Source organism: Strix uralensis, chromosome 4 (assembly GCF_047716275.1).
Source record: "Strix uralensis isolate ZFMK-TIS-50842 chromosome 4, bStrUra1, whole genome shotgun sequence".
Lineage (NCBI taxonomy): Eukaryota > Metazoa > Chordata > Aves > Strigiformes > Strigidae > Strix > Strix uralensis.
In genome coordinates this window covers 120731593-120744542 of record NC_133975.1, presented here as the reverse complement: position 1 = coordinate 120744542, position 12950 = coordinate 120731593, and the positions used below count along the sequence as shown (strand labels likewise).

The 12950-nt window shown below is 40.0% G+C and overlaps 1 protein-coding gene across 1 annotated transcript in view; it reads right to left on the bottom strand.

Annotated features, from left to right (window-relative positions):
- DYNC1H1 (dynein cytoplasmic 1 heavy chain 1) overlaps window positions 1–12950 on the bottom strand; it is a 46428-nt gene that overhangs the window by 23489 nt on the left and 9989 nt on the right. The window contains exons 14-35 of the mRNA XM_074868795.1: window positions 12750–12860; window positions 12548–12667; window positions 12086–12325; window positions 11415–11570; window positions 10951–11064; window positions 10215–10325; window positions 9925–10134; window positions 9373–9519; window positions 8986–9152; window positions 8104–8277; window positions 7226–7391; window positions 6959–7147; window positions 6682–6876; window positions 5719–6001; window positions 5355–5455; window positions 3071–3230; window positions 2529–2772; window positions 2168–2351; window positions 1471–1683; window positions 1055–1293; window positions 788–944; window positions 153–380 (exon numbers count right to left, since the gene is read on the bottom strand). Coding sequence (XP_074724896.1) covers window positions 153–380; window positions 788–944; window positions 1055–1293; window positions 1471–1683; window positions 2168–2351; window positions 2529–2772; window positions 3071–3230; window positions 5355–5455; window positions 5719–6001; window positions 6682–6876; window positions 6959–7147; window positions 7226–7391; window positions 8104–8277; window positions 8986–9152; window positions 9373–9519; window positions 9925–10134; window positions 10215–10325; window positions 10951–11064; window positions 11415–11570; window positions 12086–12325; window positions 12548–12667; window positions 12750–12860 — 3909 coding nt within the window. The remainder of the gene's footprint in view (window positions 1–152; window positions 381–787; window positions 945–1054; window positions 1294–1470; window positions 1684–2167; window positions 2352–2528; window positions 2773–3070; window positions 3231–5354; window positions 5456–5718; window positions 6002–6681; window positions 6877–6958; window positions 7148–7225; window positions 7392–8103; window positions 8278–8985; window positions 9153–9372; window positions 9520–9924; window positions 10135–10214; window positions 10326–10950; window positions 11065–11414; window positions 11571–12085; window positions 12326–12547; window positions 12668–12749; window positions 12861–12950) is intronic.

Here is a 12950-nt window from a genome sequence, read left to right as displayed (position 1 = left end):
AGGTTTGAAATGCTTCATATTTTAATACTCTTTAAAAAAAAGAAAAAATGTAAAGAAGTAGTCAGGTTTTCTACGATAGGCTGTCAAAAATTCTACTACTTGTGATACAAGCATTCTTACTACATTATCTCATAATGTAATCCAAGTTATACCTGCAACATTGGGGATGCTGCTTCTTCTCCTTCATCTTCTTTGCCCTTTCGCCTTCGCTGAGCTTCCTCCTCACCTTCATCCAGAGGAATGCTTCTTAGTCTGGCCAGGAAGTTATTGAATATCATGTCTGTACTGAGAACATCCTCACTGAACCAGACCATGCCACACCTTGACACAGTAGCTAAAGTGGCATATTTTAGATCCTGTACCTCAAACATGATACGCACCTAAAAAGCAGAAATTTAAAAGAAGAGTTTGAAGTAAAACCAACCAACTGCAAAACAAAACAAAAACCTTCCCCCCCACCCAAAAGACAGAGAACTTTTAAAATAAGTTAATTTGTATTTAGCCTCTGAGTATCAACAGTGGCATTAAACTATCCTAAGGCAAGTTCATCATTATTGACTGTTAGCCTAGACTTTTATGTAATCCACAAAGTTTGTCTTACAGGGTCAGAGTAAGTATAATGTGAAATTTTTGTTTCCACAAAAGTTCCTAACTCCAGCAAACCACTACCTGAGATCAGTAATACTCTGCTTCTGATGAGAAAGAGGGACAGCACTAGTACGGATTAAGGTAAAAGCAACAAGTTTATAGGACAGCACATGAACATTGTTTTAAAAAAGTACATTACATTTGGTGGAAGGCTGAGACGTTCTCCATTGGGCAGAGTCAGTAGTTTGTTGTCATCCAAAACAGAGTTCAAGTTCTCAACCCATTCAGGGTCTACATCACCATCAAAGATAATCCACTGACGTTTTTGCAGTTCACCTCTCACATTGTCTATGATTCTACATTAAAGGAAATATTTATTGCAGTAGAGAACAAAGACTCAGTAAGGCCACATTATCCATGGCATGTACGTATTGGCCATTTTTCATTTGCGCTATTAAAGACTCACTTTCTCAGGACATGTGTAAACAAGCCATCTGTCCATTCTCTGGTGTTTGGATCCAAAGTACCATAGAGGTGATCTTTGCTGATTGCTTTTGGATCTATAATATGAGCGACACCTTCCACACCCTCCAGCCGTTCCAGGGCTTTCAGAAGTACTCTCCAAGCCATGCTCTTTCCGCTTCCCGAGGGACCAACCATCATCAGTCCATGATTTATCTGTGTAATCTGATACAACTGAAGAACCTGTAACAGAAGAAGTGATGTACCAATAAAGTCTTAACTCCAGTAGTCAATCTAAGCTTCTATATATTCCTCACTTAAAACAAGAAAAAGGAAAAAGCTTTCCACCTTTCGTAATAGAAAAGGAAGTTTAGTCTTACACATAAACTTCCATTCTACATTTTCAGTTTTATATTTTACCTTTTCCACCCACATGCCACCAACTTCTTCTCCATCACCATAGGTAAGGTACATTTCCTGACACACTTTCTTAAGCTCCTCTCGCAAGGCTGTCATCTCCCCACGATGATACTGTACTCCAGGGAATACATCAGAAAGGAGACTGAACAGCAACGGAATGTCTTCTGCAACTAGTTTCGGTACCATAGTTTCACAGACACTTTGGATCAGGATCTGCAGAGAAAGTCACATTTTGGTTAGGATTTTTTGTTAAGTTTGCATTACCAAATGCATTTGACAAGGAATACTTCACTAAATATTTCTTTGATAAAGCACCACACCAGGATGTCTTGGTAAAAACAACCACTGATGGAACCACAGGGTGGTAAAAACAATCATTTGAAACCACACAGTGAATTCCTATTGATTTTCAGTTTATACAACTGTAGTTTCTTATGCCTCTTCACTATGCTTTTGGTATTCACTGCTGAGAAACTGAGCAGCAATAAGCATTATGAATGCACCACATCATAAGTCTTTCACTATGATTCAGGGACTCCTAAAGCATATTTAACTTGGTACTTCTAAGCTATCAAACTACCACCTTTTGTAACTAACATTACTTTGCTTGCATGGCTTAACACTAAATGGTAAACACTGCAGGGTTATTTAGTGTGCATTCTGTACTTTATCACAGAAGAGTTCACACACACATTACCTCTTGTTCAGGTAAGTTCTCAGCAATTTCTCCCTCATCAACAACTTCACCACGCTCTTCCTTCTCCCGCTTTATCTTCTGAATCCTCTCCCTCTTCACATTACCTGCGCTAACCAGCACACTCTTTAGTGCTCTCAAGCCAAAATCATAGTGACTTTGGGAGGACAGCTGTTCATCACAAAGCCTAAGCAGCAGAAGAGACAAAACACAATTTGATTCTCAATAGGGACCAACACAACAGTAAATGTCATTGTTTACTTGAAATGACTGCTGCACAACATGCTTAGTGAGTTGCAAAGAACACCATAGCTTTGAACAATAAGCTCTATTTTTACTAATTGGAGTCAAACATGTTACTCACTTGAAGAACGGTACTATCTTATTGGCAAGCACTTCAGCTGTACGGAAACCTTGGGAGTACAACATGACCTGAGCAATCAACTGACGGTCTGGTTTTGTCATTGCCAAGCTACGGAACAACTTCTTCAAATTGTCAGGCAGATTTGATCTGCCTGCATAGCCAGGATTCATGGTGATGAAGATAGCCATGTCGGGGCTCACTTTGACTTGTTTGTTCAGCAGCTCACACGTAATAGGTGTTGCAGCTGAAAAGAGAGTGCATTTGGTTACACCGGCGTCAATGATGGGTTACATCCCGAGAACAGAAGTCATAATTTATTCTATTTCAGTTTCCTACAGTAATAGACAGCAGGTCCTCCAGTACAGCAACTCAGATACTTAAATACAAATTTCTACAAGCTGAAAGTTACTTCAAGTTTTTAAGTTTTGATAGAAAGTGACTTCATCCTTGGATTATTTGGGAGAAATGTAACTGAGCAACAAAACAGCATGAAGGACACTAGAGATGCTGTACAACACTATTAGGAATGAACAGTTACGTACTCTTGTCATAGCTGGGGTTGGAATGTTCTCGCAAGGCTTCCTGGATGCACTGAACTTGCTGTGAAACGGCAGAGAGCATACGCTCCTCCAGTCTGTTGAACTCATCAAAGCAGCCCCATGCACCCACTTGGCAAAGTCCCACAAAGATGCGTCCCATTGCCTGCACACAGAGGGAAGAATTCACTGAAGTTGCATGATCATTGTTGCCTATGCACAGGCAAAGGGAGTAGAGAAGAGCACTTTATACAATGCATCCAAGGCAGGAAGAAGCTGTATTTGTATGTGGGTTACCATCTCCATAGTACCGTCGGAGTTATAAAAGGGTTCTAACTGACTTTCAGATGTTCACTGCTTCACAGAATCATAGAAGATGATCACAACTTCCTATTACTACATACTGTACTGCAGTGTATTTGCAAAACAGTCAATATAAGTCCACTGCATAACATTTTGTTTGCTGACACCATTAATACCAGTTGCAGTTCTAGTCCTTTATTGCAAGGAGGAAACTAGAATTACAAAACATTTCAGAAGAGCGAACTGGATGGCCAAAGTATGATAAGGCTTCCACCTAAAAAACAACCTTTAAGGTAGGATTCCACAAAAGGCAACATGAGGGAATATGATGGTGTCCTGGTTTCGTCTGGGATAGAGCTATTTTTTCTTCTGAGTAGCTAGAATAATGCTGTTTTGGATTCAGTATGGGATTTGGTGTGAGAAAAATGTTGGTAATACACTGATGTTTTCAGTTGTTGCTAAGAAATGAAGGACTTTTCAAATTCCTATGCCCTGCCCATGTGCAGGTGTACAAGAAGCTGGGAGGAAGCACAGCCAGAGCAACAGACCCAAATTGGCCAATGAAATGTTCCATATCCTATAATGTCATGCTCATGTATATGATCTATATGTGTATATATAGATGAGAGTGGGCTGGGAAGCTCGGGCTCTTCTGGGATTGTGGTTTCGGGATTTTCCCCCCTCTGGGATCGCTAGCCAGGAATGGTCTGGGAATCAATAGGTGGGTGGTGAGCAATCGCATTGTGCATCACTTGTTTGTATGTTTTATTACTACTATCATTATTACCATTATTATTTTTATTTCAATTATTGTTTTTTTCCTCAACCTACAAGTCTCCTTACCTTTACTCCTCCAATTGTCTCCCCCATTCCCTGGACAGGGGAGGGTGGCAAGCAGCTGTGTGGTGTTTGGCTGCTGGCCGGGTTTAAATCACAACAGATGGAGGTCTAAAAGCTACTGGTGTAGGATGAATAGGAATCAACTGTTCCCTGTGTTTTCCACTACAAGAACTAAGGAATCATTAAAAAAGACAAAAGAAGGTACTCCTTCATAAAGTGCATAGTAATGCAGTGGAACTCTTTGGTAGAGAATGCTATAGAAACAAGTGTGCATGTGTATTTAAGGGGAGAAATGAGTACTTGGAGAAAGGTTCACTGGAGCATGAATAGAGTAACCCATTTCAGCTTGGGACCTCCTGATCCTCACAACTGTCAGAGGCAGGAAGGGGACTGGGGGCAAGGAACGAGGATCACGCACTATCTGTGATCTTACTGCTTCCTAAGTATTTTGTTACAGTCATCAGTACAGGCCAAATGCTGACTAAACGGACCCCTGGTCTGATCAAAATACAGCTGTACAGAAGAAAAAATACCACATGGGCAACCTGACAGAGTCCATGAAGTATCATGATTCCTTGCCCATGTTTTATATTGTTTTTTTACATATGCATCTGACCGAGGTTCTTATTTTGAGATGTTTGCTGTGCTACAGTTTACAGAGCCATTTCATCTAGTTCTCAGTTTGAAGATGTCATCAACTTTGAAATACCTGGGTACATTTTCTTAGTTTTGTCTCAGTATGTGAAAGATTCTTCAAACTCCAAGTTATGTTGCAAAGGATAATTTGGTCATAGTAAGCTACTTTGGCAGTCTCACACTCTCATCTATTCCCCATTAAGCCAGTACTACCAATGCAAACTAAACAGTTTAAGTTACTTTTCTAAAGCCAGTCTTAAGCACCCACCCTGTACTTCCTTTCCCTCCATTTCCTGCTATAGAACTACCAGTTCTAAAAAACAAGAACCACCCCCCCCCCCCAGCAATGTTCTGCCCCATTTTTGCTTTGGGCGCTTTTTGTTACAGAGCATCTATATAACCCACAGTACCAGCTCCGTTAAGACTTACAGATAATCACCCTGAAAAAAAACACTGCTGGCTGTTTCCTACTGCTTGTTAGCCAAGACTACATTTTTTTTAATCAGCTTACCTGGAAGTCAAATGTTTCATCACAGTTGAAAACCAGCACAAAGCGCCCAAGCTGATGTCCAAGAGCTTTAACAGATTCTGTTTTACCAGTACCAGCAGGACCTATTTTTGAAGCGGAAGAGACACGTTTTAGTGTTTAACATCTGAGGTACTGCTGCCTACTCATGTAATCTGCCAACATATCAATTCTGACTGTTCCTAACAAGAGGATTCAGTGAAACCTAGAAGTGTTATAACTTCCCCCACAAGACTGTTCTGTTCTTCAGTATCTTAGTTATGCATGTTTACATTAAAGCTATATATTAGAGAGGGTAAGAGTTTATATACTTGCCTCAAGTTTTTATTGTACTTCAGTAGAAACTTACCAAACGGTGATCCTCCAAGTCTTGCTTCCAGGGCTTGTGTCATTGTCAGGTAACAGCGGTCAGTAAGAGGAGTCTGTACTAGCTTATCCTGAACACCAAGGTACTCAAAGCCATAGTTGAATTTGGCATTTGCCATCTGAATGGAGAGCTGTTGCAACACATCTGTCTGTTTTGGGTCAAAGTAGAACCGCATTTGGCTGAGCCACTCAAAGGATTTGGAGTTGTCAATCTTGCTTTTAATCAGTGATCTTGTAACATCTCTCTGGTGCACCAACTCGGTGATCTGGAGAATGAAGTAACTTCTTAGACCACAGCAACACAAGCCATTGCTAATAAAGCCATTAGATTAGCATAGCAAGTTGCCATCACTTAGAAATCATGACCTGCCAACAGTCTCTGCCTTTAAATCTGTTGCTACAAAGACAAAACCACCAATGTTGACTGCTCTTAAGGACTTCCCTAGCTTTCAGCAAAGCACTCTACTTCAGTTAGTCTGTTAACCCCTTATACTACTGAACTAATTATTTTATTTACCAGGAACTATGAAGACAAGTACTCCTAAAACAGTCCAGATATTTCCCTCTAAAAAAATCTATATAAATAACCCAGAATGATTTTAACTTCCTTCCCTCTTATTTACAAACAAAAGCATATAATAATTACAATAATAAGCAGTTTAATGAGATATTTTACATCTGAATGAAGAAATCAGTAACTTCCCTATTTGGAAGAGGTAGTTTGAAGATCAATTCAGTGAGCTAGTCTACAATATGCTATCATGCATTAAGCTGACTAGAGTGAAAAACTACCACCACCTACAGGATCAGGGCTTGATATAGTTGCTTAAATTGCATGAAACATTTTCCTAGAGGAAAAACAAGTCTTAGACTAATCAGTCTTTTCATTAAACTTTTAAAAAGTCTCACCTGCAAATCCAGAAGAGGAAAGGAGGTTTTTACTTACCAAGTGCTCCAGTTTCCTTCTGCGAAGAGGTGGCTGCTCCATCAGCACTGAGTCTGCCAGGACATTGAGGGTGACCTCAACATTAGCTAGCACGGAGTGGAGAGGACTGTTGTCTCCAACTCCACCCACACCATTGAGGGCTGACTCGACATTCTCAGACCACGCGATCTGGGCTGACAGGACAACAAGCTGAGCCTGTGTAACAAAAATCCTCATCAGATAGTTTTTCCTCACTGAAGTAATCAAGCTGCAGTATGCTTAAGTTCCATAGTGATACCTGGTATTTGTCAATCCAAGAGATGTAGACTGCTGGATCAATTGAAGTTGCTTTTCCAAAGATTTCTACTTCAGTAACAGATTCTGCAAGCAATTTAGCAAGGGTCACTCTCATTTCTTTTTCAACAAGAGTGAGCCACTCATTGATCTTGGGATGTTCTGTGATGGAGACAGGTGTTTTGAACAGCACCTGCAAGAATTAGGTTTAAGTCAGTCCACATCCACTTATTTCCAGAATTTTATTCAAAAAGAAACACTGCAGCTATACCTCCTCTCCTTCACGTGAGGATATCCCAAGAACCACAGAATTATCTTCATTGAGAATAATGCTAGAAACGCCAGCAAACATCTTCTTGAAGTGTTTCTGCAGCTTAGCAACATTTTTGCTGTTTCCAATGATTTCAAGCAAGTCTTCATCACCAACAAAATAAAACCTAATAATTACATAAATGTAGATCTATATCAGAACTCCAACTATCACTTTTAATTTTTTTATGCTTCACAGATGGCCACTGTGCAGGAGTAATTGACGCTCATTTCCCCAACACTGCAAGTGCATGAACTATAAATTTGCTAAGATTAAGTCTCAGTTCACGTGGTCTGTATCATACAAAGGTGTATATACATACTCCATACCATGAATCGTTTTCTTTACCTATCCATCCCTGAAATACCCACAGCAGAGCCTGGGATTGAACTAAGTCTATTAGACAGGGAGAACTCCCACTCAGTACCTCCCTCACCCTTATCTTCTCAAGCTAAGTGACAAACTAGTTGAGGACTACAGGTAAGTCAGAACCAATGACTTAAATACTGGATTATGACAGTTTAGACACTGTCCTTCAATCAAATGTCAGAATTAAGCAGTTCAAAACAGACTTGTAAGTTTACAGAAATCAGCTGCAATTGTTCCTTAAGCAGTATCTGAATCCTACAACCAGCCACAGATGAGCAAAAGTAAGGGAAGTTTGAGCCCCACTTCCTGAGAAGTCACTATAACTGAATTCTGTATTTAGAAAACAGAAATTTAAATGGTCATAACATCTTACATATATGCAATACATAAAAATTGGCACGAGGCTTTACAGAACAGTACACCAATTCCTGAACAGAAACATCAAATTACTTCACGAGGCAACTTCTTACCGAGGGAAAGAGGACCTCTCCCTTTCCAAGTATTCTCCCAGTGCCTTCTGTATTTTCCCAAGCAAGTCTGCCAGTCTCTCTAATGACCTCTGCACACCTTGAATGTTAAGAACATCCATCACAAGTGGAGATTTTGACACCTTTTTCATGAGTGCCAAAAATTCAGTGCTGATGCTGCAAGTAAAATAACATAGTACATTAGTGTGAACTCAGTAACAACAGGCCTGCAGAACACCAAAGTTACTTGTCTCTAAATGACTGCTGCCTCTCTAATTGTTGTGGCTGCCCTAGGGAACAAAAGGTTAAATACCCAAAATAGCTCTTCACCTACTTCAAGTCCACAGCAACATCACTTAACTTCTTTGCAATGTTCAATCTATTAATTCCACTGTTGAAGGTCTACTTTTCTTCATTTTCTGAAGAGATGCATAAATCTGATTCTTTGATCTGACTGGAAGTGTGTGGAATGAATAAGGATGACCAGAGCAACTTAAAGCAGAGGAAGAAAATTATGTTTGAAGGGTGAGACTAAAGGCTCTGGCAACAGATATGAGCCTGCTTGTTGGAGCCACAATGCCAGAAAAATCCCTGAGGTACCTGACTGGAACTGGCAAGAAAACCCACCTGAATCCCAATAATCTTCTAAAAATTGTACGTCAGCTTGTTTATAATAAACCCTTTTCTGTCATAGTTGTCTACATGCACCTCTTGCCATATGTGTTTGCTTGATGAACTTATGTCTACAGCAGGACTATAATCCAGCTGGACCACATAAGAATACAGTCAGCATTTCAACTTGGAGATTGCTACACTGAAGTCATGCAGTTGCAGGCCTGTCCATATGGTGCCCCAAGGGAGGCAATAAAAGAACAAAGCAATTACCTCTGGAACCGCTGGGTCTCCACAGGCAGCAAGTGCTTGATGTCTGCACTGCCAGTAAAGATACCCTCCAGGTAGACCCATCGCCTTTGGACATCTATCCAGACATCAAAGAGTGCCATGATACGGTTCAGTTTATCTTCCCAGCTAAGGGCATCTTCCTCAAACACCTGAAGTTTAAATGCTGTATTAATATTCATTTTAATAGTATGAGGAGTTTGACTGCTAATAATTATTAGTGGAAACAGTTGCTTGAGAGTTACAAAGTATGCATACGCAATTAATTGTCTATCAACTTAAATAGTGAATATAGTCCCTGCTGACAAATACATAAACTAAAGAGGAAGGCAGAAATAAATGAAGATTCTTTAGCTTTGTTGTCCATTTTACCTTGTAGTATGGGGATAGCTTCATAGCAGACACACTGTTAATGTGCTCTTTTACTTTGTTGAAAAGGTCATCCCATCCACGAATCAAACGACATTTGTTCTGGTAATTGACCAAGTCCAGTTCGTAAGTGTTCCACACTTCTCTTATCTGAAGAAAAAATGTTTAAGATATGACCTCAATAATATCTGCTCCAACATAGTTACAAAGTAGAAATGTACTACAGTAATCAGATTTTACTTTTTTTAGGCAAGGATTTTGGGTTTATGCTCAAGCTTTTGTTAACAATATTGAGAATACGATGCTGTTTAGGCAAAACTTAAACAAGGTGGGGTCTTTGCAGTCTTTATCAAGGTCTGCTTTTCCCAAATAATGCAAGTTTCACCAGAGGAAGCTTACATAGCTTTAAGCTGTTCCCCAAACCAGAGTGTTCCATGGAGTCTCAGCACTTCTATCAACAGCTTAGATTGACAAGTTTACCACACAAGTATCAGCCACCCGACAGCAAGCCTCTCATTTGCTATTATGTGCATACATACAAGAGCTGATACTGGCCTGTTTCAAGAACTCTTCCAAAGCCATCTCTCCCTGAGCCACGAGCAGTACATCTTTGACGATTGCTTCATTCCTCTGTAAATCAACATCCCAGATCTGACCCAGGGTCAATTCTGAGACAACCCAGTTAACGTGAAGCCTCTTCATCAGCTGCTTCCAGTGACGATCCTTAAGTGCCTCAGATTTCAGTTCAATGACTAACATGTTTATCTACAGAAGACAAGAAAGCAAGTTACATCCCTGAACTTGAACTATAAGATACATGCACTTTAGAAATTAGTATACCTTACCTTCATGTAGCCCTTCAGGAGTCTCTGAACATACTCATAGGAGGCATACTGTCGCAAACGGGCAGGGAAATTCTTCAGTTGGTTCAGCAGACCATCTAAGTTTTGTCGAAGCTGTCAGCAACACAAAAGCAATGAAATCTTTCTCTGCAAGTGCTGTACACATAGTTGTACAAGTTCAAAGTTGTCTATTTATTTTTACAGAAACCTCTTGCTAATGAGATATTACCAACAGTACAGCTCTTTTAATGTTATATGTATTTGCATAAGATGTGGTTACTCTAAAGCTGGGAATGTAATTTTATTGGTCTGATTAAGATTTATGACATAGTATTGTCACAGTTCATGGCTTAGTGTTCCTACTGCTCTCTACCTCCTGAGCTCTGAACTAAAACTGATGCTGTTCATCCAACCACATAATGAAGTTTCCCTAACGAGGTCCAACCGCCTATTTAAAAACAGCATGGTTCCTTCTCTGTAGATGCAGTTCAATCTCAATTTCAAAACTACTGGAATTGCATAAATCCCCTGCAAAATTACTTCAGTTGTGACAAACCCTGTGAATTTTTTTTAACCTTAGCATGACAAAAAACGTGCTCACAAGATACTGAAAAAGGTACCTAAACACTGAAAACTATCTGGAACATGACAGCTGAACATGTCTATCTCAAGAGGTCCAATTCCTAATTTGCATATACTTGCGGTAGTTACACTGTTTACGTATACAGAAGTGAAGTACCTTGCGAGGCTGTACTGAAACCCAGGGTTGTTCTTTCATTTGATCAATCTGTTCCCAGACCTTAGAGAGTTCAGACCAGACGCCTTTGAGATCCTGCAACTCTTCAAGGGCTACCTATAGTAAAGAATGTATCAAACATCAGCAGTTATTCCTAATTTCTTCAAAGTCATTAGTGTGGGGGAGTTAAACAGGATACTTTTAACATGTCAAAAGCCTTCAGATAGCTTGCTAATTCAATAGAACTGCAATAGCAAGTGACCCAGATGAGATTCTTGCAGGTCACATACTAGCTTCATGAGAATAAGACAGTCAAGAAAGAGATCACAGTCTCTTAAGGCTAGAACTGAGTAAGTGTGGAGATTGTGTCTTGAAACTAGAACATCGCAGGCTACAAGTCATGCTCTTAAGGGACAGAGAGATGGAACTAAAACATTTTAATCTGCAACTGTGTGAGCAGGTTGTACCTGGACACGCTCTTCACTGCCACTGAGTAGTCCTGTATCTGTCAGTTCCAGAGCCTCCTTGGCCTTCGCACACTTCTCACGATCATCCTTCAGCCTGCCGAATTTTCCTTCATAAATGGTAAGAGCTTGAAGAGCCTCTTCTGGACGCAGGTTTCCCTAAAGTTTGGATGGGATACATTAATCCAAAAATCCTACTCAAGCTGAAGCCAAGTTAAAAGCAAGGACTAAATACTAAATGTTGGTTTGTGTCATTATTTTTCCATTTCCAGTTTGCTGACAGTAAAACTACACACTAATCCAGAATAAGTCTCATCCCACTTGCACATACGGTTTCTGGCTTTTCTAAATATCACTTTTGGGGGCGGGGGGGAAAGCACCTTGCTTCTGAATCCTCCTACATGCATGCCTCTGACATATCCCTTGTTTCAGCCAAAACTTTCTTAGTAACTGAAGCTGTCTTGCTTTTTGCACCTGAGACACAGGCTTCTGTTAAGGATAAATTTCCTTCTGCTACTCCCTCCCTAAATCAATACTTTGATAAGTTATTATAGAACCCTCAAAAAGACTTTTACCATCATCTAAAATGGAAGACTGTGAAAAAGCATAAACTGCCTACTTACTGAATGCAGAGAATCTACCTCATTTGCTGAATATTATTCATCACTACTTACTGTTACAGGCTTTGTTTTCTCCCAGTCTGTTAGCAAGTCAGTTGTTCGGCTCTCCACTGCACGATCCTCCTGAACTATCTTCATCTGCAAATTTGCTACTTGTTGTTGAATAGCAGAATCCTTTCTACGCATGATGTCATTAAAGGCACCCCATTCTCCTTCAATGTTGTCAATGTACAGCCAAGAGGATGGAAACTGGAACCTCTGTTTCTCAAGCAAGCGCTGACCATTGCGATAAAGCTACAAGAGACAGTGGTTGTTATGTTAAAAAGACAAAATTAACTTAAGTCTCAAGGCTAAGTACTCAATGTATTTTAACAAGGGCTCACTACAGAGTTCACAGGATTTCTCAGGATATGAAGTTCAAGTCTGTTCTCAAGAGAACTTGAATATCATGAAGTTGCATCTCAAGAGCTAAGTCTGACATTTCCAGAAGTAAGAATCATTAGCAAGACAACATACCTCAACTTGCTTTTCAAACTGCTTGATTTTACGTTTCAGGGACTGCACATATGTGATGAACGTCACTGCGTCTGATGTGCTGGCAGTGTCCACTGAATGCTGCTCCAGCTCTTGACGGGACTGTTTGGGGCACAAATCAGTGGTTTACAAGTCTGGAACAGTTGATCTGAAAGTGAAAAACTGGAATTTGGACTTGTCTTACCTTAGAAATTTGTGAATGAAACTCCGTCATATTCTGACCAAGCATTTGGCCAAATTTGCTGAGCACTTCCTTGTGCCAGGAGTCATACTTCAAGTTCACCTTTGATTGTACCTACAATTGAATAAAGTTACATAATAGTAATCTGTGGGCCTTGCTATTTTGTGTCATACAGCTATTCTGAGATTTAATGCATTTATCACA